The sequence below is a fragment of the Podarcis melisellensis genome, assembly GCF_964234715.1.
Source record: "Podarcis melisellensis genome assembly, chromosome: 5".
Lineage (NCBI taxonomy): Eukaryota > Metazoa > Chordata > Lepidosauria > Squamata > Lacertidae > Podarcis > Podarcis melisellensis.
In genome coordinates, this window is record NC_138537.1 from 47494438 (window position 1) to 47521371 (window position 26934).

Sequence of the window (26934 nt, forward strand, 5' to 3'; positions counted from 1 at the left end):
GATACCTTCACCAGCTTAGAGTCACTGGGATATTTGTGTGTATGCCAGGTGGGCAGGGTATAAATAATAAATTATTATTATTATTATTATTATTATTATTATTATTATTATTATACACACCAGTTTGCTCAGGGCTGCTTGCATAGATGAAAAACATGTATTGTGCAAAGTGACCCTTTGAATACCCTTTTGTTATTGAACCTAATTCAAATCAATCTGTTGCGTTAATTTGCTTGCCATGACTAGCTAGTGACGTATAAGTGTTGAAGTTTAAAATCTTTCTCTTTAAAATCTTTTTTGTTGCTGAGGAAGATGAGTGACTGGCAGGCCTTCGCTGTGTTGGACATGGTGGAAGTAATTAGAATTTCATTACGTGGCTGGCACTGGCTGTTGATCCTCATGGGTTCTCACAAAAGAATTTCTGTTCAGAATCTAACATAGCTAGAAAACTCATATGTTTGCAACCAGTTTCCATAGCAGCTTTGTAAACTAATGTGAACAGGCAGAAGGCATGATTTCATAATGGCGAAAGTTCTCTGTTCTCTCAGTGCTGCAAAGTTTGTACTTCTGATTCTACATAACACTGGATTTTTCTCAACTCATAGCCAAGCTCACCACTGGTATGCCTGGGTGGATAAACTGTAATGCAAGAAAAACAAGAGTATTTTTCAGCTGAGTAGATAATCATTTTAGTAACTTCCCACACCTTCCTTTCATGAGCCTTAAGTCCATGCCACTATTATCACACCAAGATAAAAGTTCCTGTTGAGCAACTTCAGATGGTAAACAATATGTTTATGATGATCCTGAAAGTGACAAGCTAAGTGATACTTTGTGGATCTTACATTCAGCAACTTCTGTAATCTTTTGCATGCATTTCAAACTATCATCACAGGTTTAAAATCTTGTTTCTCTTCAGCTATCAGCAATGCAGTAAATTGATTTTCTGAAAAAAGTTAAACCCATGCATACCTGGAGATACTTTAGAAAGTTCAAAGCTGTTTCATGATTGGTCTAGACAGATATCTTTTGTTCACTCGCGGTACCTGAGCCTTTTAATTCATCCCCCTTTTTCAGTGATTGAGTGGTTATTATTATAACACAGAAGGCTTGAGAGGAAATGGGAATGCAGGCCTGGGAACTGGGGGAAAGGATTTGATAGGCGGCATGCAATTGGAACGGAATGTCATGGATGTGAAGATGAGAGCGAGAACAAGAGGTGAGGTGTGCACAAAGCAGCAAATAGAAAATAAGCACAGCCTAGGAAAGGAAGAGTGCAGAAATTTGGAGGCCAACGGAGGCATGTGTGAAAGCAACAGGATGCCAAGGAAAGCGGCAACCATGAAAAAAATACTGAAGAGTTGTTTTGTGAAGGCAGCTGTAAATCTATCGGACTACAGGTTTTCTGTGCTTCCACTGATACAGAGCTGCCAGGATGTTGAATGTTCTGCAGCAAAACTGAAACAGCTAAAATACAACAAAAAGTTATATGGTAGCTGCTAGGCTTGGTCACATGATAACTACAGCTCTATTATGTGGTGGCAATGGTAACTTAAAAAAAAAGCAAGGGAAGAAGATTGTTGAACATGGGTAGGCAAACTAAGGCCCGGAGACCGAATCCGACCCAATTACCTTCTAAATCCGGCCCACGTACAGTCCGGGAATCAGCGTGTTTTTACATGAGTAGAATATATCCTTTTATTTAAAATGCATCTCTGGGTTATTTGTGGGGCATAGGAATTCATTCATTCCCCCCAACAAATATAGCCAGGCCCCCCACAAGGTCTGAGGGACAGTTGGACCGGGCCCCTGCTGAAAAAAATTGCTGACCCCTGCTATAGAAGAAGCTCTAGCCTTGGAGACCACAGTATAGGTTGATACTGTCCCTTTAAGACTAGTTATGCCACTCCAACAGAGTGACTACAGCTTGTAGCTGATTGGGGAGTGATACAGCTTAGGGAGGAGTGCTTGCAACAGGAACCACTCTGTATGTGTGCTGAATGAAGCACGTCTATCATTTTACCTGATCCCAGGGCAAGGAGGAGCTACAGGCAAGAATTCATAGTCTGTGCATACAGTAATTTTCACATGTAACCCTCAGTTTTGTACACATGTGCATGGGTCCTTGTTGAGAGCAGCAGCAGGGCATCCAAAATCACACCTTCACCAGGAACCCATAAACCCTCCGGGTGGGTCTTCAATGTTGGTGGGGTGTGTACCTTTTGAACTTTACCACAGTTGCAGCCTAATCCAAGGCTGAAATGTTGCATGCTGCAGATAAAAAAGTAAACAGTTATCATCTGGACTGTTTTGCAGAATATGGTAACACTGCTATGGTTTCTGGACCCACTCTATTTGTTCTTGATCACTTTAATCAGTTGGTGAGGTGATAACACCCCTACCCCATGAAAATTGTCTCTGTGTAACGTTTAATCCTAATTGTCTCTAAGAGTCCTGGACAAGCACTTCCTTTTTTTTCCATTTCAACAAATATAAAGGGGTTTTGTCTATCTTCTCTCTCTTAAAAAAAACCTGATTGTACAATTGGAAACTGGCTTAAAACAAAAGGCTTCTAAAGGATTCTAGAGGCATTCACTACGAAATAGTCTTCACCCCTTCAGTCTAGGAGACAGGCTTTTTATGTATCGCATCCAATGAAATATTAGATGAATAAATTAAGATGTTGTGATTTCTCAGACAATTTATGTTTGCCAAGTGAGATATGAGCAGTTTCCTGGCTCCATGTATAATACAGATGTTAACCAGTTTAGTGACTTAACTCATATTTATGCTCATTAACATTTAAATCTCTATTTCCATCACTTCATGGACATTTATTTTCAGTGAAGCTAGTAGTCATCCTCCTACATTTATCTGGAAATCAACTTTGAATTGTAAACAAGATCAGTATGCCTTGAAATGCAGTTTAAATCTAATGAAGATCACTTATGCAATCTAATAGCTCTCCTCAAGTTTGATCATCAAAATTAGACCAGTAAACATCTTTCAGTAAAAAAGTCCTTCAACATTTATTCAATTTTGGGGTCAGTCCAAGCAAATTACAAAGAGCACAAGCCAGTTCTAGACTTTACATTACTTCATTGTCCCCAAAAGAAATTTTATTTTTCTTGGAAATTTTGTTGTTACTGCCTTGCAACAATTAAACCACAGTTTAAATAAACCTTATGCCTGAGCCAACACAGTACCCTATGGTTTGTTTGTGGAACTAGGTCTGTTGTTGGCTTCCTGATCTTATGTGTGGCTTGGTTTTATATGCATAGGCAGGCTTTTCTTTAACTATGGTTTAAGTGTGGTTTGTTTTATCACCCCACCCACAAAGTAGCGGAGTTGCTAGGCAAGAGCAGCTGGAAACAGAAACTGCACTTAGTTCTTCTTGCTGGCACTTTTCCTGAAGCTGATGTCTGAGATAAGTCAGACTTGCAGATATTGCAGCACACCTGCTTGGCAAGCACACATGCATACCTTCTCTTGCTACTACTTAACAGCATAGGTGGTGGTGCCTGCAATATACATTATGCTTCCTAGAATCAAAGGATAAATTCACAGTATTGACTGATAGTTTTGGAGGAGGGGAAAGTAAAAAAAAAAAAGAGAGAGAGAGTGGATGCGGAGTGGAGGAGTGGAAGAAAAGGGTTAAATAACTAAAAGCTGCAAAGGAGAATGGATGTTGCTTTCTTTGGGGAAGGGTAAAAAGTAGCTGTTTGACAGCTGCCCAAGACTCAAAGATGATGATCACATTTCTCTCTCTCAGCTGAGCAATGGAAAGGGAAATGACATAATGCCAGCAGTTGGGTGCCATAAAGGCTTAAGGCAGAGGTTCCTAACCTTTTTGCTATGGTGAGCCACAAGTTCAAATTTACTTAGTATGGTGACCCATCACTTTACTGTCACATGAATTTTGGACTTTGGGTCTTTGGAAACTGTCAGTTTGGTGCATTTTAATGACAATATTACCTATTTATTATCATTACTTGAGGCACCCAAGCAAAAATTTACATAATGACCCTATTAATGTGAAATTTACAGTGCTTGCATATTGTAGCAAGAAATCCTGATTTCACATATATGCTAATGAATTCTGAACTGCCAGTGACTGACCAGGAACAAGACCCTGCAGTATTAGCAAATAGTTTAATGAAACTGCCAACCCATTGTGAAGCAGCTGTGAAAAAGGTTGATTCTATGTTTTGAATCATTCGGAAAGAGTCAAAATAAAACTGCCAGTGTCCTAATACCACGATACACATCTATGATGCAACCACACTTTCAACATTGTGTAGTGTTCTGGTAAGCTCACCTCAAAAAGAATATTCCAAAGCTAGAAAAAAATTCAGAAAAGGGCAACAAAAATGATTAAGGGGTTGGAGCAATTCCCATATGAGGAAAAGTTAAAACATTGGGAGCTTTTTAGTTTGGAGAAAAGGGAGTAAGCAGTGGGAGGCTAGATAGAGGTTTATAGAATTATGCATGGTGTGGGGAAAGTAAATAGCAGTTTTTCTTCCTCTTCTGTAACGCAAGAGCCAACAAGTTGGGCTATCCAACAAAATTGCATTTGGGAAGATTCAGGATAGAGTACTTCACACAGTTGCGTAGTTAAACGAAGGAATTCACTCCCACAAGATGTCATGATGGCTTCCAAAATGGATGGTTTTTTTAAAAGCATTAGACAGATTCATGGAGGCTGTGTCTGTCAGTTGCTACTAGCCACCATGGCTATGTTCTCCCTTCACTGTCAGAAGCAGTATGGGAATCAGAAGTGAGGAGATTGCTGGTGCATTCAGGTCCTTTTTGCTGTCTTCCCATAGATATCTGGTTAGCCATTCTAAGAGCAGGATGCCTTTGATATGACCCAGCAGGGGTCGTCTTGTGATCTTCTACAGAGTTCTGGAGAATTTGAAATCTTGCACACTATTTTGTGACACTTTTGTTGACCTAATAAAGGTTTTGCCTAATGCTAATTTTAGAATAATATAAGGTAGTTCCTTCATGCTGGGCTTTAATGTTTTTGGCTAGTTCTTCTCAAGGTCCTGTCTAAAACTTTGTGAACTTCTGTCTCTGCTGCTGATTATCAGTTCCATTTTTCTCACTAGAGCATATGGCTGACCTTCAAGATGGAATAGACTGATAATGGGAAGTGCTCACCAGTTGGCACAATTTCAGACAACTTGATAACCTTTTGACTTCTTGATAATAGCATTGTTGACTTGTAAGAATTAAAGGTTAGCCTTGATAGAATGTGGACGAAGAGGAGGAGCTGCGATGGCTTGCACTAGGAAAAGGGTTGGGCACATACTACAGCAGTGTGGTGCAAGATCAGTTGTTCATGTAAACATTTGTAAAATCTACCAGTTGCTGCACGTCTGTCACTTGAGTTGCTCGCCTTCCCAACTTTTGAACCTACACTCAGAGCAAAGAGGCAGCTGTTTCTCCTCTTGACATTTTTAAGGATGGGCAAAACTGCCATAAATCAAGAATGACTTATGATATGATATGAATACAGTGTGTGATTCCATACTGCTAAAAGTAATCAGAGAAATCGTGATCTTCAGAGGTATTCCCAGTAGAAAGAGAGGTATATGTGCAAAAGAAAAAAGAAATTCCTGATTAACTCCCTTCACCTAGTATTTGCAGTAGTATATCATTTTTGTATCTCAACAACAAATGGAAACTTTTTCTCCTGCTGCATAAGGAAACTTTGGAGCAAACCAAAAGAACAAATCTTGGTTGTGCAAAAGAAGTTGGGAGCCTAGGAGGTGCTGCAAGAGAGGAAATATTTACAAACTTACAAACTCTTGGCACTTAAGAACACTCCGTATGATTAAAACCAAATGTATTGTACAATTGTTTCTTTTACGTGTCATGGTTATCTCAGTGGAACCATAGAAACAGTTTACAGCTCATAAAAAGTAAAGAAAATAGTTCCATGACTACAAGTTGATCCGCAGTGAATACAATAAATTACACACAACTGCCAGCTTATAGTAAATAAAGAATATCCCTGGCCAGTTATGTTGCTTTGTAATGATGAGAAATTTCACAATGCTGTCAGATTAGAAACTGGTATTTTTAAAAATATCTGTCAAGTACTACAACAATGTGAATATTTCAGTTTTAAGTTCTAAATGTTATCACATATGGTACGCAGCAAGTTGGTAACATTCAGAATCACTATGGGGTTTTACCCACTTGCTAAGGAGGGGGTGACCCAGTCCATTTTTTTCTTTTTCTTTTCAGCTGATATTTGCTTTTGTCCAAGCTGAATTAAGTATAGTGAAGATAAGCTAGGTCATGAAAACCAAAATTGAAATTGCCAGTTTCAGTGCAGCAGTACCTAGACTGCCAAGACTGCAGCAAAATCTTTCAGACCAAGCACAGAAAAATGCTGTCATCTGTGAAAAGCTTTTCAAACCAGTCCCCCCCCCCTTCAAAATAAGCATTATTGGACCTTCAGATGCCTCATATTCCTCTCACATCACAGAATTGATAGCCAAGTTGTTGTTTGTAAAATAAGTTTGAGCTCTTTGCTGATCTATAGCACTGACCTCATGATTTTCTCACCCAGGATGTCTGTGCTAGCCTTGTTGGGGGTGTTAAAAAGGGGTGAAATTATGTCTGATGTTTAAAGCCATTTTTTGTTCAGATCAGCAGAAAAAGAGGTAGTGTTTACTTCAGTCCCATATGGTTCCATCTATTTTTACAGATGGCTTTAATGTATTCATAGTGCTCAAATTTTGTATTGTAATGGTATTTATTTCTTTTTTTGTACACCACTACAATATTTTTGAATTGTGACTGGTTTACAAGTTCTTTAAATAAATGGTAAAATAAAATATAAATGGATTCCTGTTATTTTGCTCAATCTGTTTGTTTTTTTCTAGGAGAATGCAAATGAACAAATAACCAAAAACACCAGCTAGAGGATCAAGCACAATAATAGTGTCAACTCTGAAATAATTCAGTTGGGGGATTGAAAGGGTAGCTTTGTTACATGACCATACATACCTTTGTTATGAACTGCCTATTATTATTATTATTATTATTATTATTATTATTATTATTATTATTTATTTCAGTTTGTTACCTGCCCTTCACCTTAAGGTCCTAGGATAGGCTACAACTATTTAAAATGCAGCTTAATGCAGTTTAAAACTTTACAGTTAAAAATACTGATGTCTTTGCTGCCCATGACTCCTTTGGAAGGGAGGCAAGGATATGAATTTAATAAATAAATAATAAAATAATATTGTGTGCAAGATGGAACCCTTTGGGACCCCATAATATAAGTGCTGTAGGTTGACACACTAACTTCCCCTTTGGGACTAGCCATACAACGAGGAGCAGACTCATAATATCACCATGCTTCAATTAATCTAGCCAGTCCAGGAGGATAGTCAGATCTATGGTAGCAATGGCTGTTTGAGAGGGCCAGGAGAATCAATAAGGTCTCACTACCCAATCTCTCTTCTAGCACAGGTAATCTAATTGAGTGAAAAGTATGAAGTCAGTGTGTGCTATCATGCTTTTTCATGTGTAAAAAAGAATAAACTATTTTTGTTTGCTATTACATATGCATGTTTGATAAGTAGTAAGTTCCAGTGAAGGAGCTGCTTCCTAGTAACCGTGCTTAGGACAGCAGCATTTCTATAGCATCTTAAAGGACTTATTTATAAACCTCCATCTACTATGTAGAGTGTACTTGAAGGGAATTGAATAGCCACTTTATTTTTATCAGGCAACAAGTGCTTTCAGGATTTATGAAGTAGTTCTGTATGTGTTTGCAGAGCAGCTAGCATGGAACACCTTTGTAGTAGTAGAGCTAGGAAGGCGATTGATTCTTGTTGGGATTAGTTGGCTGAAGCCAAATATAAATAGTAAGACTCAAGTTCCATTATGCAGGAAATCAAGAATCTCTATTATTTGGGTGCCAGCTGGAGATGAGGGAAACAGGAGGTTACCAGAGAACAAAACATGCCTGCTGACACATCCCTTCTTTGCTTAACCTGTCTCTGTGAACAGTTTCATGAAGTAGTTGGGAAGAGAGCAAAGTACTTTGATGGTTGATGCTGGAACAGAGTTCCTGAAAGCTTGTCACCTGATTAATGGCTGTTTTGTAACAGTATGTGCTGCAGTCCCGATTGTTGGAAATGTTTGCCTGCTTTTGTTTGCTCAGCAGGCACCAAAGCTTAAAGGGAAATTTTTACCCTGGAGCGAAGTTGGTGAAGGAAAAAATGTAAGGGGGGGTGGGGAGGACCTATCACTGACAATGTTCAGTTTATGTGCTGCTGTAAAAGAATTAATATTGCATAAGCTCTGATTTTGTTAGATACTCTCTTTTTTGCACAATTTTATGTCCCCTGCTGCCACAAGCACCTTTGTTGTTCTTCTGCAATGAAGTTACAACTGTGAGTCTGGGGTTTAAGAAATGGCAACATTCCAATAGTCTTGGTTGACTATTGTGAATGTAAGTTTTAAAATACTATATTCTAAAAGGTTAAGGAATGTAATTCTTCAATTATGAAAAGCATGCTTTTAAAATTCCAGGTTATAGTTTCTAGAAGCCTTAGTTTCTCAAGCAGTATCAATTTGTAACAAATCCAAAATATAAATGTAGAATTAGTGGAACATCTCTTCCTGCTATGATTTGGCATCCACTCATGCTTTTGCAAATAGTATGCGTATTGTATTAACTGCCTCCAATTCCCCCTCCCCTTTTCAATGCTGTGCAATTTGTCCGGTCCCTGAACTTCACTGGAGCTTTTAGTAACCAGTGACTTTCATCATAACCAGGTTGCATTCCAAAGCACAAATGGCGGGTGGGAGTAAAAGAAATATACACTGTCAAAAGGAGAGCATCATTCTTGTTCACAAAATATTGTTCTTTACTGCTATGCTGTTAAGGATGAAAACTTACCTTGCCACTGTGTTCAAAACAGCAAGCATTTTAAAAATTATTTCACTTCAGTTCAGAGCTTGGGGTAGGGTAGATAGAGGTAAACCCATCCCCCTCCATGCAGAAACACAGGCTGGTTTTTCTGGATGCTTTGGACTTTAAGGGATATTTAATTTCTCCCATTCCACTAATATGCTGTGGCATATGGTACTCTAAAGAAACTTGCCCATATTGGGAATCAAATAACCAGAAGCAGGCAGGTTGTAAGGGTTATGGATCCAAATCTGTCTAGGTTGTTTTCTACTTCCTACCAGGTTGGGGAGCCCCTGAAGTTATTTGTTTATTCATTTATTGATGTTTGTAGGTCAGCCAGCTGCAGGAGGGCAAAGTATTAACCCTGAAGACAAGACCACCATGTAAAAACTGCCTATTTATGTAACAGAGAAAAAGCAGTTAAGTATTAGTATTCAATCCTTTGTGTCCACCCTCTTGTTTACAAGGGAGTTTATGCCACCGTAGATTGGCTGCAATCCAGTAAGACAGTCCCGCACATACAAACAGAGTTTTCCCGTTTTCAGCAATGGAATGGGAGATAGCTCTAGCTCTATGTATTATCCGGCTACGTTAGAAATAGTATTGGGTCACTGGAAAGTGGTCACTTTTTCAATTCCTCTATGCAGCGCATAGAGTGCAACGATACTTTACAGGCAGGTTCTTGTATAGAAAATCACTTTGATCTTGTTTGTGTACAAACTGCAAGGTGGCCATTATGAACTGTATCCAGTGTGGTATTCAGCCACAAACTGAAAATAAAAAATATGTGAACAAGACTTAAAAGAATTTTGAAACGCATTTTCCTGTTCAGAGCAATGTTCTTTAACAGTATTGATAATATCATGTCTCACTTTCTCAATAGGTTATTTAAAATTCAAGCTATATTTTAGTTTTATCATGGGGGGGCATATTTAATATCTGTGTCACAAACACATAGCTGGGGAGGAAACTGCCCTATGAAGGTGTTCTAAGAAACCTATTTACAGTCCAGGGAAACTAATCATGTGGCCCTCTGAACTGTTTTCAGTTTAAGACCTCTTCAGGACTTAGACACCACCTGGTGGTCTGTTGAGATCTACTGGAAGCAACTAAAGTGTTACCAACCCAAGCTAACATCTGACTCAGAAGTGATGATTCTTATACAAGTGTGTACCTTGCAACATGGCAATTAGAAATTACATATTACTGTGCTTTTCCGTGTATAAGACTATGGTTTTTTTACTCTAAAATTATGTTCAACATCTGGGCTCATCTTATACACGGATAGTATCTCCCCCCATTTTCTTAAATTGGAGTCCCAAAAAATAGGGGGCATCATATACATGGGGGCATCTTATAGACAGAAAAATATGGTACATTGATGCTCCCCCAATGTTGTCTTGATTTACTAGCCGACTGTTAATTGTGATTGCAACTGACCAGTCCCCTCCTTCCCACTCCTCAAAAACACAGTGATGTGGTGGAGTTGGTCTTTCACTTAGCACTAGGCTTTAGAGCAGTGTTTCTCAAACTTGGGTCTCTAGCTGTTGTTGGTCAACAGCTCCCATTATTTCTGACCTCTGGTCCTGCTATCTAGGGATGATGGGAATTGGTAGTCTCAACAACAGCTGGGGTCCCAAGTTTGAGAAACACTGCTTTATAGAGAGGCAAAAGTAGTATGATTCTTCCTCACTGCTTGCTCGCTAGGCAATCCCCTAGTCTTCCCCTAAATTCTGTGGTTAAATTCAGAGTGCTTGAAGAATTACAAGGGTCTTTTCTCAGTTTGTGCTGAGCTTACCTAGCACAAAGATGTTCCTTACAGAGTTTTTTTGCAATACATAAAGAACTTATGGGAATTTTGTGGGGAATTTTGTGCCAGGCCAGAGGGGAGAAAGCTAATTGTCAATGAAATGCAGATTTTAGATTGAGAACCAAACAGATGTGAAAGATACTTAGGACAAGATTGACTGAGGTGGCCCTTCTCAGTGATTGCTAATTTGCAGTAGGTATTTCAAACAGCCAAAAAAGTTCATGACCCGAATAATCAACATTTGGTATGCCTAAGTCTTTTATATTCTGACCATACTGCAAGTAGAAAGTGAATGGATTGTCCTAAATTGTTGTTTCATTTTTTGAGCATTTTTCATCTGGCATGCCCTCCAAGTGGTTTGATTAAAATGAATATAAGATTTACAGAAATCCCAAGATACAATTAAAACCAACAATAAAGCAATGACAATAACATATAAAAAAAGGCTAGAGGCTGGGAAAAAAGTTCATCTGAATCTTAAATCTTGATTAATCGTACGTGATTATATGGATGTTGACTTTTAAGTGATTGATGTCCTAAAGAAATCACATTAAATAAATAAAAACAAAAACTCAGAAGCTAATAATCCTTTTAAAAGGCATGAAAATGTTCATATTGTACAACTCTTCCCCACCCTTGATTGCTCTTTGTCATGTCACAGGATTCTAAATCCATGTCTTCTCTGTAATTGTCCATGCTTGTAAGGTCAATTTGATGGCTTGTTCTTAAATGCCATTAAATCTCTCCTGGCTTCTTATTGTTCCAGGTGAAGAGAATAATCCAGATTGAAGCATGAGTGCTGAGACCAGCCAGGGGGTAATCACAACCCCTCCACCCCCCAGCATGCCTCACAAAGAGAGATATTTTGACCGCATCAATGAAAATGACCCTGACTACATCCGCGAAAGAAACATGTCTCCTGACCTCAGGCAAGACTTCAACATGATGGAACAAAGGAAAAGAGTCACCCAGATACTGCAGAGTCCTGTGAGTATATTTCAGGAGGATGGTGTTGGGGGGGAGAGACAAAACAGTGTTTCCTCATTTGCAGAGACTTGTATTGTTATGTCTTCGTTTTAAAATAATGAACATGGGAGAGAAACTCTTGGACTACATAATAGCGAGAAAGAATAACTCAGGACTGTGTAACATTTCATGAAAATCATCGATGGGTGGTTTGTACAGTATTTGTTTGCACAGTTTTCATGTGTGAACAAACAGCCCTTTATGCGGAGTTTGGCTCTCAACCCCCCTCCTTTTTTTTTAATGCTATGCTTCATTAACACTGCACAAAAGTAGCTTCCCAGCTACATGGCATTTGATTGCTGCTTAGACACAGGGAAGAAAAGGGAAGTCACTGCCCAGATACAACCTATTGGGACATTTACATGCAGATCGGCATTCCGCTCTTATTTTGAATTCTGTACTTAAAAGCTGCCTCAAATACCTCCATGTGATTTGGTTTGTTGGAAAAGGTAAACTGTATTTTACATATCATTAAAATAATGTTTTAGAACACCAGCTTAGCGTACACTTGCTTGTGAGTTCAGTGCATCTCATAATTGTAGTTAAAACTGTCAAACTTCTTCACGAGTCCAAAGGAGATTGTAATTTGTCCAGAAACTATAACAACCCAGAATAGAGCTAGTTTTGCTTTTTATAATTCATGTCTGCTCATAAGTCTGTGTGCCAAGGAAACAGGGCCAGTCTACAAGAAAGCAACGCACAATCCGTTTAGGCAATAAACCCATATTCATCAGATTGCATCCTAAATGGACAGTGTGACTCCATGTGACTGACTTATGTGTAAATATGTTTAGAATTGCAATATTAAGGTAGCATCTCTATGTGGACAATTTGAAAATGAAACTTCTGTCATGAGCTAAAGGTTAGGTGTAGATGTGTCTGCACCACTTTTAACTTCAGTATGAAAACATCTAAAGCTTGTAATAGAAGTTAATCCTGTATGGAAGATTGGTGTAGGATTTATGCCTGAATGATAATTGAAAGGCATATGTTCTGCTTCCTCCAGTTTCTATATTATTCAAACCAACTATTAGTTGTAAGTTTCTGGCTTTCATGGCTCCAAATAAATTTCTAAAAGGGTGACTTTGCTATGTGCTCCTCATTGCAAGTTCCAAATAAAACAACTAGTGGCTTAAACCTACCATGGAATAATTCTGTAACAGACTCATCCTGCTCCAAACCTGTAATTCAGAGGACTCAGCATGCTAGAAGAAGCATTTTTAAAGGCTGTATACAGCTTAGAAGAGCTCCTAGTGAACATAAACTGAAGACAACACATACAAAGTTGCTTGTATATGGGCTAATTGGGAAACTCTGTTTGGTAGGCTGTGTCCTTCAAAGGCAGAATAGTGGTCCAGGGGAAGGTGATGATGTGTGAGTTAGTGCGAAGAGTGGGCACTTACAGTGGGATTTTATGGTTTGGACTATATCTGAAATGTATACACTACTTTTTTTTAGTCAAATACTTTTTATTAGATACTGCAAAGCTAAAGTAAATGTATTGTGCTATTCAGTGAGGACTCTTACATTTAATTGGTCGTAGCAAAGTTCTACATTTTTTTAAAAAAGTAGAATTTGTCTACATGAAAGAAAAAACATGGGCACCTATTTCAGATGTGATTCTACATTTTCCATTTTAAGTGTTGCCTTCCTGTGAAACTGTCACATTCTGTTTTTTTTCCTGTATTGCTTTTTTCTACCTTTATGTGAAATGTCTGTCAATGCTGTAAAAATATCATTCAAGAATAGTTTCATGCGACCAAAACTGACCCTAAGCTAATCCATATACAGTGTCAGCCTGGAGCCAATATTATACTTTGTGAATTCAGTAAACATATGACATGACCAGTTCTGTCACTGTGGAACAGAAATCCTGTGTAAGACATAGCATATACTTGTCATGTGCTTGCTAAATATACAAACAAACAAACAAACAAATAGGTAGCCCCTATGTTGAGTCAGCTTCAGTTCTGTAATGCTCCACTAGGAAATGCATGCTGTTTATACAGCTTGTGTGTTACATAGTTTATTTCATGGAGTATTTCAGGCATGCTCACTAAAACACAAACTATCACTACAGCAAGCAACTTGCTCTAATAGGATAGTTGTGCTGGTTTTTAAACAAGAGAAGGAACTGTGGTTTTTATATTATACAGTAAAGTAGACCCACAATTTATGCAGGGGATCACGACTAAAGCCAAAATTGTGTATCATCAAAACCCATTGGGTTTAAAGGTGGGTGGGATTGCCAAACTCAAGTTTCCCAGAACCCCACCTCTTATCTATCTATCTATCTATCTATCTATCTATTTATTTATAATTATCATGCACATATAGCACACGAGTTAAATGTCTGCAAATTGTGGGCTTACTGTACTGTCTACACTGTTGTGTATAAATAAGTACATGTTTAATTAGCAGTATCTGTGCTACTAATTTCAAAGGTGCTACTTTACCAGGTGTCCATAATAATGGTACTCGTTGGTTAGTGTCTGTCTTGGGAGGAATGTGCCTTTCAGGGTGAAGTCAAACTGTTGGAAGGTTGCAGGGTCTTCTGGCGTAGCTCCTGAGGGCAGAATCCACATAATTAGAGAACTCGGCAGTGAGTGCATGAGTGACCAGTGCAGTGGAATCACTGCTTTGTAACAGGCTTAGGACACTGGTCAGTTGACTACCTATTGTTTAACATTGATCAAATTTTGTTGAATATTCTGTTCCGTCACCTCTTAGATGGGCCATTGCCATTTTAAGAGAACAGGGCAAACATTTTCTTTAAAAAATAGCAATGGTTGATCCTAGTATTCTAGATAAAAGCCAGAGAAAAGAAACATTCACATTAATAGAAACAGCACCAAACGCTGTTAGCAGTTATTATTCATATTCTCTCTCTCTCTCTCTCACACACACACACACAATAAATTTAAGTGTTTCACAATAACGGTATTAAAATGCTATAAGATAAAATGTATTTTTATTGTTCTGACACTTGACCACTGTTTAACAATAATTGACAGGTCAAATGCTGTTCCTGGTTGTTTGGTGCTACATAGCAAATCCCTGATCAGGTGCTCCTGGGTGTTCCTGATCTTCTTGGTGAAATTTGTTCAGCAGTTTGTGTTGTTCATTTTGATATTGGAGTAATGTTGTTCATTTTGGTATTTGGTGTTGGAGTGTTTCCTCTTAGGTTTGTCATGGTGACCATAGCACCTCATTTTTGTCCCCTTTTGATCATATCAGAATCGTTTCTGCAGCTGTGAATAGCATTGCATTTTGTTTACCTGGTATTATGGGGAAACTGATGCTGCTTTAGGCAGTGCACAATGCCAGAAAGCTCTGGGTAAAAATACAGAACAGGCATTTGAACCATCGAGAGAAGTCTTTCTGAAGCACCGAGAGCATGATTGTTGTGTGTTGAGGTACTGTTGCATAGAACTATTGAGTCAGAGATAGCAGAAGTAAGCAACATCATTGCATAACTGTATCATACGCACCAATGTAGTAGAGCAGAAAGAGACTTCCCTGGGCGGGACTGATACTTCTGCCTGGGTCAATGTGTGAATAGACAGATTAAAAACATTTCGGGGTAAGGTAAGGAAATGGCAAATGGTTTACATCTGTAAGTAGTTAATGTTCCTGTTAACTTTTTTCATGTCAGTTAAGGTCTATTTGTGTGTGTGTGTTGCATGAAATAGTGAGTGAAGAACTTTCAGTTAGCTCTAATTTTATATTGGCTAGTGGGAGCTGCTTATCAGCAGTTTCCAGACATGCAGAGCTTGAGGATAGTATTGCTAATATAGTGGTACACTATTGGCAAGAATTCACTGGGCTTCCCCCCGCCCCATGTTCCTAACCTCACCTTCCCCACATTTATAATAGTCTAGCAGCTTTAATGATATTGCAGTGCAGATAAATTAAGACCCCAAACCATTAATTCCTTCAGCGTTTTCCACTTACCACCCCTTATTTGTGGTTTCCCCATAGTTTTATGTAATAATACAGTATAGCCAGTTATAGAGACATTGTGTAATTTTAAAAAACTAATTCCAGATGTATCACAATATCTAATATATAGCTTCATCCACTGTTGGGGTGCTTTTTTTTGGTTGTTGATGTATAAAATTCCTTATTGGGGAAAATCTGATCACCTGGTTGCTGTCAGTTCTGGTTTCCCCAAAGCATTTTGTAATTGAGTTAAGTCTAGAGTGAGAGACTAGGGTAATGTTCGCTGTTTCCAGAAACTCTTATGTACTATTATAAAGAATAAAAGTAACTTCCTGGCCTTAAATTGCAGCTCTTAGCATATGCATTATGACACAGTAGCGCTCAACTCAGAAAGCTTTGTAGAGTGTCCTGCCACAGTCAGCTTCAAAGACATTCAATCAGACATTCAGCCGTTCTATACTATATGCTATAATATGTAACCAAATAACATGTTAATTAGTAAAAACCATAGTGAGTTGGATCCCCCCCCCCCCACACACACAACAAGCACCATGGAATTTAGCTCAGTTGGGTCAAACATCCAATGAGTCTTCCTGTTTGAAAAAGTTGTCTTTCTAAGAATGGCTTCAGGTAGGAATGTCCCCAGTATTTCATCAGCTGCTGATAGGTTTGCACTAATGGTTACCAATACTTGGTTAAAAGAGTTTTGAAGTAAATGTGTTGCATTTTGGAGTGGGACCATCAAGACAAGAAGCAAACCTGTGGGGGAGTAGCATTAGTGGGAGAAGATGGCAGCAAAATGTTACTCAGAGTAATCTTTCTTCAACCCCCACTCTGTTTGAGTTCAAATTTTAAGGGGGAATGGGTGTGTGTGTGTGTGTGTGTGTGTGTGCGTGCGCGCACACACACGGATGCATGCTGCTTTCATTTCCTAGCTCTAAAAAAAATTCCACAAACAGGCACTAGAGAAAGTGCGACCCAGGGCTATTTCTAGGCATGACCCTCTAGCTAGGGTAGCTGATGTAGTTGTTCTGAAGTTCAGTACAGAGATTCCAGTTCCAAAATATTTCAAACTTAAGTTTTAAAAAATGAACTGCTCTTTAGTAAGTAACTATCTTGGGTGGTAAAAAGAACAAACTAGCTGCTGATTCTTCTTGACAGATATGTCTTATATTTTCACAGGCTTTTCGGGAAGACCTGGAATCACTAATTCAAGAGCAAATGAAGAAAGGCAATAACCCAACTGGATTGCTTGCCTTACAGCAGATTGCGGACTACATTATGGCAAGCTCTTTTGCAGGATTTTCTTCATCTCCTCTAAGTAAGTAAAAGGATGTGCAATTCATAATAATTCTTTCTAATAGCTAAAATGACCTTTATAGAGAATGCCTATCCTTGTTCCTGGATTGCCTTATGGAAAACCTGGTCTTGATAAACTGCTGATTGATTCACTTTTGCTTCTACTGATTTCTGTTTGTGATCACATATACATGTATATATGAGATATCAAAAAGATCCAGTGTTCTCCTGCATACAAGCAATACCACTCCCTATAACCCAGGTAGCCAATGTACCACGCTCCAGACGCTATCAAACTACTACTTCTATCAGCCCCAGCCACAATGGCAGTGGTCAAGCATGATGGGAGTTGTAGTCTAGCAGCATCTAGAGGGCCACATTGCCTATCCCTGCTTTAACCTGTAGTTTAGATTTGGCAAATATAATGCTTTCTTTTTAAAAAGAACTGCTATATTAATAGCTATTTATTTTATTTTATTGTTAATTGAGGTAGCAGGAAAATATAAAAAGTGACATTTTGTTGCGAAATTCAGCTTCAGGTGGTGTTTCAAGTACCTGCCTGTGTCATCAACTCTGCCTTCTCTTTTGAACGTCAGAAAATGAACATTTCTCAGGTGCAAAGTTCAGTAGTTTAAATACTAAAGGTTGTTGGGAAGGTAATGGAAATAATCACGTTAGCAGTTTCCAGTTCATTCTAAAATGTGACTAGATGGTTGCTTTGAAGAGAATGTTCTAATGGTTTTTTTTATAATATAATTTAGGCTCTGGATTGGTTACACCTATCAATGACCTTCCTGGGATAGATACCACTACATATGTAAAGGGCGAAAAACTTACTCGTTGTAAATTAGCCAGTTTGTATAGGCTGACAGATCTGTTTGGATGGGCACACCTGGCCAATTCATATATCACAGTAAGTACCCTGAAGTCAGCATTTCTATTACATCTGAGCTTTTCAGCCCTATAAATTGCATATTACCCCAGGATTAAACATACAGTTTTGTTAGCATCACAGTAACCTTTCCCTCTCAATTTCCAGGTAAGAGTAAGCAAAGAACATGATCATATTCTTATCATTCCAAGAGGCCTATCGTTTTCTGAAGCTTCTGCCTCCAATTTGGTATGTACTTAACATCGGGAATCATGTTATGCACTTAATTATGTTGAGAGTTTTGTTATGTTTCATCTACTGTTGACCCAAAAGGACATTTCAGAACCTTTAGGGCATACAGGCATCCCGGCATCCCCCCACTTAGGCATGTTCTACTCACACATATATGCATGGAGCCAGGAAATGATAGATAGAAAGAAAGAAAGAAAGAAAGAAAGAAAGAAAGAAAGAAAGAAAGAAAGAAAGAAAGAAAGAAAGAAAGAAAGAAAGAAAGAAAGAAAGAAACATAATACAAGGAAATGGCAGGAGAGAGCTGGAGAGTCCTCATGGCTTGCAACCAGACCCTCCCCAGAGCCCAAAGAGGACGTCAGTGAGGGCGGAGGAAGCCCCAAAGAGACCTGAGGTGCAGCAGGGCTTTATTTTGGCTGCTTAGCCTCCCCACCCAACAGCTGATGTGGGGGATAGTGCAGCAGTAGCAGCCCCTTTACCGCTCATCCTCCATCCAGCCCCCAAAATTCAACTGGATTGGAGAGAGAGCAGGGAGAATAGGCATTTAGTGTCTCTTTAAAGGGGGTTTCACACTTTACATCATTTCACTTAAGCGCTCAGGGGCCTGGAACATAGTCCCTGCATGTGGATCGATGCCTGTATGTGCCTAATGTTTTTCTTTGAGCAAACAACCGAAGCAAAGGTTACATTTTTTTTTCTCAGTTGCTAAAACGAGGCTACTTTATTGTAAGTGTCAATCTTCAGGTTTCTATTTAGGTTTCTAATCCCTTTCACCTGCAGCTATCTGCTGAAAAAGCACTTGCATTTTTAACCAGTCCTCTGCCAAAATTTATCTGCTGCTTCTTACCATATGATCCTCCTCATTGTTCTCTGTTGTCTCTCTCACTCATGTTTATGCCTGATCTTGTGCCTCTTAAGTACCTTAAATTAAACTTGGCTGTTTGTATCCAGGTGCATATAGTGGGAGAACATGGATGGAGTGGCCCAGAAAGCCTCCCTGTACCTAAAGAAATACTTCCTTAAGCAAAACAACTCCTATTTGAGACAGTCTCCTTTGGAAAAAGGGTAGCACACCCTTCCGTGCCCCACAATTTGAGCTTGGAGTTGGCACACTGAACAATTTCATCCGTTTTATTGGGGAAATGTATTTTTCATCGCTTAAGCCACTATTAGGAAATTCAACATGCATCACATTGAGAATGACATAATCAGAAATGTGATGGGAATCTTAATGGCTTCCCTCATTGCAGCTGTTTGCTTCCCTTCCTACTTATTTGGTGGCTGCAACAGCAGAGAAGTCTCATGGAGGCTACATTCCCTATCTGGTATTTTACATGCTGCGATGGCAGCAAACCAAGTGTGAAACTCTGCACCTAAGTCCATTGTTTTGATGTCAAGTGTCTTGAGGAGTGTCCTGGAAGGAAAGAGCCTGAGACTGTGTTTGCAGCATGCAAGGTGACAGGGAAGCACAGGTGCTTGACACTTAAGGCTTGGTAGTAATCTCAGCTATAAGAACTGCTTTTATAGGCACAGTATTTGCTTCATAATATAAAGGAGTATTATGGGACATGGGTGGCGCTGTGGGTTAAATCACAGAGCCTAGGACTTGCCGATCAGAAGGTCAGCGGTTTGAATCTCCGCAACAGGGTGAGCGCCCATTGCTCGGTCCCTGCTCCTGCCAACCTAGCAGTTCGAAAGCACGTCAAAGTGCAAGTAAATAAATAGGTACCACTCTGGCGGGAAGGTAAACGACATTTTCGTGCGCTGTTCTGGTTCGCCAGAAGCGGCTTAGTCATGCTGGCCACATGACCCAGGAGCTGTACGCCGGCTCCCTCGGCCAATAAAGCAAGATGAGCGCCGCAACCCCAGAGTCGGCCACAACTGGACCTAATGGTCTGGGGTCCCTTTTCCTCTACCTATAAATGAGTATTAGGTAAAGGTAAAGGTAAAGGTACCCCTGCCCGTACGGGCCAGTCTTGACAGACTCTGGGGTTGTGCGCCCATCTCACTTAAGAGGCCAGGGGCCAGCGCTGTCCGGAGACACTTCCGGGTCACGTGGCCAGCGTGACATCGCTGCTCTGGCGAGCCAGAGCTGCACACGGAAACGCCGTTTACCTTCCCGCTAGAAAGCGGTCCCTATTTATCTACTTGCACCCGAGGGTGCTTTCGAACTGCTAGGTTGGCAGGCGCTGGGACCGAGCAACAGGAGCGCACCCCACCGCGGGGATTCGAACCGCCGACCTTTTGATCGGCAAGCCCTAGGCGCTGAGGCTTTTACCCACAGCGCCACCCGCGTCCCCAAATGAGTATTAAGAGCTTGCCAAATCCATATTTGCAAGCAAAGTAATTTACTAACTACAGCAGCATCACTACTCTCCTTCTGAGGGTTTGTACTTTTTTCTTTAATGTTTATTAGACAACTGAGAGCTGAGGTACTACAGAGCCGACTGAAATGGCTTTTTAAACGTACCGTATCACACTCATTTAAATCTTGTAGCAATTCTAACACTACACTTCATGTTTCTCCTGAAAGCTGAGGAGCTATAAAAGCCAACCTATGTTCCTTGGTTACTCTCAGTCAGGACTGAAATATAATTAGTGGTGTTTCTCTGACTTGGCTTTTCAGGTAAAAGTAAACATACTGGGAGACGTGGTTGACCAGGGAAGCACCAATCTAAGCATTGACAGTTCAGGATTCAGCCCTCATGCAGCCATCTACTCCATGCGCCCTGATGTTCGATGTGTGATCCACATACACACTCCAGCAACAGCAGCTGTAAGTCTGTTCTCTTCTTAATGTGGCATAAAGATGTTCCAATAGTGCATCATTACAGGATTGACTGAAGCTCAGGATTGATTTGTGTTGAGAATCCTCGAAGCTCCAGCAAGTCTATTAATAAGTTGTTGCTCTTCAAGGTATGGATCAACCACTCTTCTGACATCTTCTCATATGCTTACAAATTTAAACAGGCACAAAAACAGCCTGTTGTTGCCATTTGATTAATTCATCTTGAGAATAACACAAGTTGTATAGAAGTGCTATACTTTGTGCTCTTTTATTTCTCAAATTCTTGAGTCTGCTTTTCCTATCAAAGTAGCTTTATTCCTATTAACTATAATTTATACAATACATCAAAATGTATACAATATGCATACAATACTAGCAAAATTAAGTCTTCAGATCTACTTCAGATACACACCAACACCAATATTGCACACTCTAGAGATTAAACATGAAAGCTGTTCCTGCATAGGATCAAAGCAGTAAATAATCTGTATTTTCAGGTTTTGCATTATTAACCTTTGTTAAGTTTGACACCAAGGAATGTCATTCAGCTATTATGCTATGCATGGCCATTCAAAAGCAAGGCAGTAAAGAAGATGTTAATGGTACAAAAATTAACTTAAAATGACCCATCAGATTGATATAAATTAATTAATTAATACAATACATGTATTAATAATCAGTTAGGCTCATCCAGACTCAGTATTTGGATGAAAAAAGCAAATTATTATAGAAGCATCAAATTAACAAAAAGCTGCATGTACAGCACAGCTGAAAAGTACAAAGTTTTCCAGATATTCAAACAACAAAACAATACTATTGATAATAAAATTAAAATGTTTGAAAACAGCCACAGGTAATAATTTCAAGGTTGCCAGGTACAATGTATTTCAGCCATCCAATGCCTAGGTAAACGGGAATGTTTTTAAATTCCTCCCTGAATGTTAACAATGATAGTGACAGATGTAGCTAACCAGGGAAAGTATTCAAAAACTGAGCAGCCTTGCATGATCAGCACCAATCAGTACTGAGCAGTGCGCAGAAGCAGCACCCACAAAGCCCCAATATCGTTGATAGTTTAGACAAGGCTTCCTCAACCTTGGCCCTCTAGCTGTTTTGAGACTACAATTCCCATCATCCCTGACCACTGGTCCTGCTAGCTAGGGATCATGGGAGCTGTAGGCTAAAAGCATCTGGAGGGCTGAGGTTGAGGAAGCATGGTTTAGACCCTTGTATGCTAGTACTAACACCTTGAATAGGGCCCAGGTCACTCACTGACAACCAGTGCAGCACTTTTGGGACTGGTAACACATTGTCCCATCAGGCTGCCCCACTTAACCAGTCTTGCAGCTGCGTACTACGTTAGCTGCGGTTTCCAGACAGCCTTCAAGCGCAGTACCAGTGGTCCAGATAGGAGGTGATTAGAGCATTGACAACTGAGAGCAAGTAATCTTAGTCTAGGAATGGTCATAACTAGTATCCAGTGTTTTCTTTTCACTGCCAAAGAGGTTCCTATCTGCAGAATAGAGATGGAGGCTATTTTTTGGATTCATTCTGTTCTATGTCACCTTCTGTTCTGTTCTGAAGTATCCTTTGACCCTCAAGAACAGGTTTTGGGATGAGAATGATTGGTCCTATGGGCTGAGTATGAATACGCAACATTCACACACACACACACACACACACACACATACCCTTCATTGGCAGAAACATCTGTTGGATGAAAGAGCTTTGCATGAGCAGAGGGACACCATTAAATACAACCCTTGGTCTTTTTTTAGAACTCCCCATTTACTTGAACTATTTAATTCTGAAACCATCTGCCTTGTCCACATTTGCTTCAAAATTCATATGCTGGCAATCCAACCATAAACCCCCCCCCAATCTATTGATAGTCTGTTATCAACTAGGTAGGAATTCTTGTTCTCCTAATTTTCAAATACTTGTGAACTAAAGTTATTAAACAGGTACTTTCAGTGTCACTTGAAAAATTAAAGAGTTTTCATGTTCATGCCATGTTACAAGCATTATTTCTTTGAAACAGGTTTCTTCCATGAAGTGTGGTATACTTCCTATCTCTCAGGAGGCTCTCATTCTAGGAGATATTGCATACTACAATTATCAAGGATCTCTGGATGAAGCAGAAGAAAGAATTCAACTCCAGAAAGTTCTTGGGCCAAGCTGTAAGGTATTCCACTCTAGTTAATGTTTTTGTTCAAGGTTTCTAGTCTGGCTCAGTTTCTGTCACTTACAAGTGTCTCCATTCCATAGGTGCTGGTCTTGAGGAACCATGGAGTAGTAGCGCTTGGAGAGACATTAGAGGAAGCTTTCCACTACATCTATAATGTGCAAATAGCTTGTGAAACACAGGTGAGAGAGACAGAGAGATGTGAAGCACTTTAAATGCTATATAAATGCTGGCTTCTTAAAAATATTGTCTGTATGTGTTTTAATAGGATGCTTGCTACTAACAGCTACTTACTGGAAATCCAGGAGATAAAATGAAATCTATGTTTAACATATACTAGGAACACCAACAGTGGGCTGTACACAGAAGTTACACAGCCCTTGTCCTAGTATCTAGTAGTGGGTAATCACTTTGCAAGATAGCTATCATGTTTGTACATGTTAACATATTGAATAGAAGAATATTAGCATGTATTTTCTTTCCAGAAAATTCAAGAAGGCTACATATTCACCCTTCAAATAGTGCTTGGATAAATTTGTAATTACTGAGTCCTTTATGTCACAGGTACATGCACTGGCTGCAGGCGGCGTAGACAATCTTCTTATCCTAGACTTGCAGAAGTATAAACCTTTCACACACAATCTGGTAGCATCTGGAGGAGGAGGAGTTAATATGGCCTCTCAGTTCAAGTGGAAAGTTGGCGAACAGGAGTTTGAAGCACTGATGAGAATGCTGGACAACCTGGTGCGTTCATCTGTCTAATCTACAAGTTCTCAGTACTTTGAACAAGTTGCTCCCCATGGGATTGTTCTATAAGAAATTCTGCTGTCACTTTTTTCCTGTAAATAAGACACTTGAAAAAGAAATATCAACATAAAGTAGGTTTATAAGCCAAGATTCAAGTTCAATTTATATCCAGGCTCATGACAAACTCCTCCCAGACAAACCACAAGAGGTAAGCAGAGTGCAAACCTTGGCTACAGCTTCTGGTTTCTCTGGAGTGACACGGACCAGGAGCTTGGGTTCAGATGTAACACTGAGCTAAACCATGGTTGAGCTCTGAGTAGCCAAGCAGCAGCAGGACTGAGGAGGAGTTAAGTGGCAATGAGTTTTCCAGAGAGTATCCACACACTTGTGTGTCCATGCTTAACCATACTTTTGTTTAGCATTATATGTGAACTAGAACACACTTGATTGGCTAAAGTAGTGAGGCAGTGGTTTGGTCCATAATAGAAAATCTCTGATCTCCTACCCACTTTTTATTTATTGGTCTCTGCTATCTCTGTATAAGGATTTACTCACTTTCTGTGGGGCCTATGATGTGGAGCTACTGTGCTGCCATACCATACTTGTTCTGCAGTCTTTTTAAATAATTGTTTGGCATTTAATGTTAGGATACAAAGGTGTTGAAACTGTTAACATATATTGTCACAGTTTGAGTTGGGATGGGGGGGGCGAGGTTGAAATTTCCACCTGAAAATTAATTATGCTTTAGGATTAATTTCATGCCAAAGATGTTATTGTCCAGGCACAATGTATAAAACTTTTCCCCCTCTTGCACAGGGTTACAGAACAGGCTATGCTTATCGGCAGCCTCTTGTGAGGGAGAAGCCCAGGCACAAGAGTGATGTTGAGATCCCAGCCACCGTGACTGCCTTTTCCTTTGATGACGATTCAGTTCCAATTTCCCCTCTCAAATTCCTAGCACAAAAGCAGCAGCGGGAGAAGACAAGATGGTTGAATTCTCCAAATACATATTTGAAAGTAGATGTTCCTGAAGAATCCCGGAATGGAGAAACAAGTCCCCGAACTAAAATCACAGTAAGCAGCTCCCTAGTGATGGGGACGGAATATACCAAAAGGGGTGGGATGGGAATAGGCCCATACAGTGACCTGTATGATAGAAGTTATGATTCTGTGGTGGATTCCATGAATGAGCTACAACTTTGAAAGAGCCAGCCTGCTTTGAGAAACAAGGAAGTGCAGATGGCATATTTTGACAGCAGTTCTGTCAATAATCAGACGGGCAAATGTTGTCTCCATCTTCAAAAAGAGGAACCCTTCCAGTTCTATGATTCTGTGTTGTGGTAAAACAAATAGTATTCTTGTGCATCGTCCCAAATATGGTATTTTATTATCTTCAATTCCCTGCCAAGTTCAAGGTGCTGGCTTTGATGCTTAAAGCCCTATATAGCTAGAGACCAGGATACATGAAAGATGGTCTTAACCCTGTGCTCTGCAGGTGAAGGCCTCCTGCAGAAACCATTATCACTGGAACTCCATCCTGCACAATGCAGGAATTAGGCCTTGAGTGTGACAGCACCTACAGCTTTTGGAATTCCCTCCCTGTGAATATTGGACAGAAGCCATCTCTGCTGTGTTTTTAGCCCCTGCTTGAAGACTTGCCTTCTTCAGTGAGCCTTCCCCAGTCTGCATCCGTATTGGATTTTTTAAAAAAGTTATTTTCGTTGTTCCCAACACTGGAGTCCTTGGGAGAAAAGACAGGATATAAATTTAATAAAATGAATAAATAAAATGAATAATTTCCAGAGCGCATGTATGAAAAACAAGTATTATGCAAGGCATCCGACCACAACATAAATTCAACTTTAAAAGATCAGCTCCACCCAGTGGTGGCTTAACAAATGCAACAATGCCTTGTAGTTTCTATTAGCAATTTTCATTATAGAAGTACTGCTTGAAAGGAACGATAAAAATACCTAGTTAGGAGGGATAGTTATACAGATAATTAAGAAGCACAGTGGATGTTCAGTCCTTCATCATAGTATTTTTGGCAGTGGAAGTACTGTAGCAAGTATCCTTGCTACGTCAGTATTCAAATGTCGGTCCTTTTCAGGTACTTAATTGAAAATACCTAAATGCTATTCAAGCTAAAGGACCATTACACATATTAATATCCTTATGAAATGATATACTGAAAAGCTAAGTGGCATGGCAATGTATTATTATTGGGTCACTTGGATAATTTAATATAAACCCCATTGTCCTGAAATGCCCCCTAGCCTTTACCAACTACTAAATTGCAATATCCTCGCTTCCAATAACATTCTTCTTTATTTCTCTTTTTCTTTCCAAGTGGATAAAAGCTGAAGATTCATCTAAGCTTAGTGGAGGAACTCCAATCAAAATTGAAGATCCAAACCAGTTTGTTCCAATGAATACAAATCCAAGTGATGTACTGGAAAAGAGGAATAAGGTAAGGCAAGGCAGGTTTCTTGAAGACATAAGCTTATTTGCTTCTTGAAAATAATCGGTACCTAACTTACTTTGCTTGTTTGAGAAGCATTAAAAACTGTTCAGTAACATCTAAAATATAATACAATATTAAAGCTAAAGGGGCCCCTGACTATTAGGTCCAGTCATGACCGACTCTGGGGTTGCGGTGCTCATCTCGCTTTATTGGCCAAGGGAGTCGGCGTACAGCTTCCAGGTCATGTGGCCAGCATGACTAAGCCGCTTCTGGCAAACCAGAGCAGCGTACGGAAACGCCATTTACCTTCCCGCCGGAGCGGTGCCTATTTAATCTACTTGCACTTTGATGTGCTTTCGAACTGCTAGGTTGGCAGGAGCAGGGACCGAGCAACAGGAGCTCACCCCATCGCGGGGATTCAAACCACCAACCTTCTGATCGGCAAGTCCTAGGCTCTGTGGTTTAACCAACAGCGCCATCCGCGTCCCACAATATTACTGGTAGCCTAAAGGTAGCTTTAAGTGCAACAGGAACTTGCTAAAATTGTCCTTAGTTTGGTTCTGAAAAAAATTGCTTTAAGGTGTTTAAGGTGGGATTTTCTTTTGTGCT

General features: G+C 39.7%; 1 protein-coding gene across 9 annotated transcripts in view; it reads left to right on the forward strand.

Moving 5' to 3' along the window:
- ADD3 (adducin 3) overlaps positions 1–26934 on the forward strand; it is a 95974-nt gene that overhangs the window by 61429 nt on the left and 7611 nt on the right. For 8 of the 9 annotated variants that reach the window (XM_081912057.1, XM_081912054.1, XM_081912056.1 and 5 more), the window contains 10 exons: positions 11521–11741; positions 16905–17043; positions 17783–17934; positions 18061–18141; positions 20768–20917; positions 22971–23114; positions 23198–23296; positions 23679–23858; positions 24678–24935; positions 26212–26331. In XM_081912057.1, coding sequence (XP_081768183.1) covers positions 11547–11741; positions 16905–17043; positions 17783–17934; positions 18061–18141; positions 20768–20917; positions 22971–23114; positions 23198–23296; positions 23679–23858; positions 24678–24935; positions 26212–26331 — 1518 coding nt within the window. In that variant the 5' untranslated portion in view covers positions 11521–11546. Of the gene's footprint in view, positions 1–9299; positions 9364–11520; positions 11742–16904; positions 17044–17782; positions 17935–18060; positions 18142–20767; positions 20918–22970; positions 23115–23197; positions 23297–23678; positions 23859–24677; positions 24936–26211; positions 26332–26934 lie in introns of those variants that run through there. The other variant, XM_081912060.1, reaches the window with a different exon arrangement.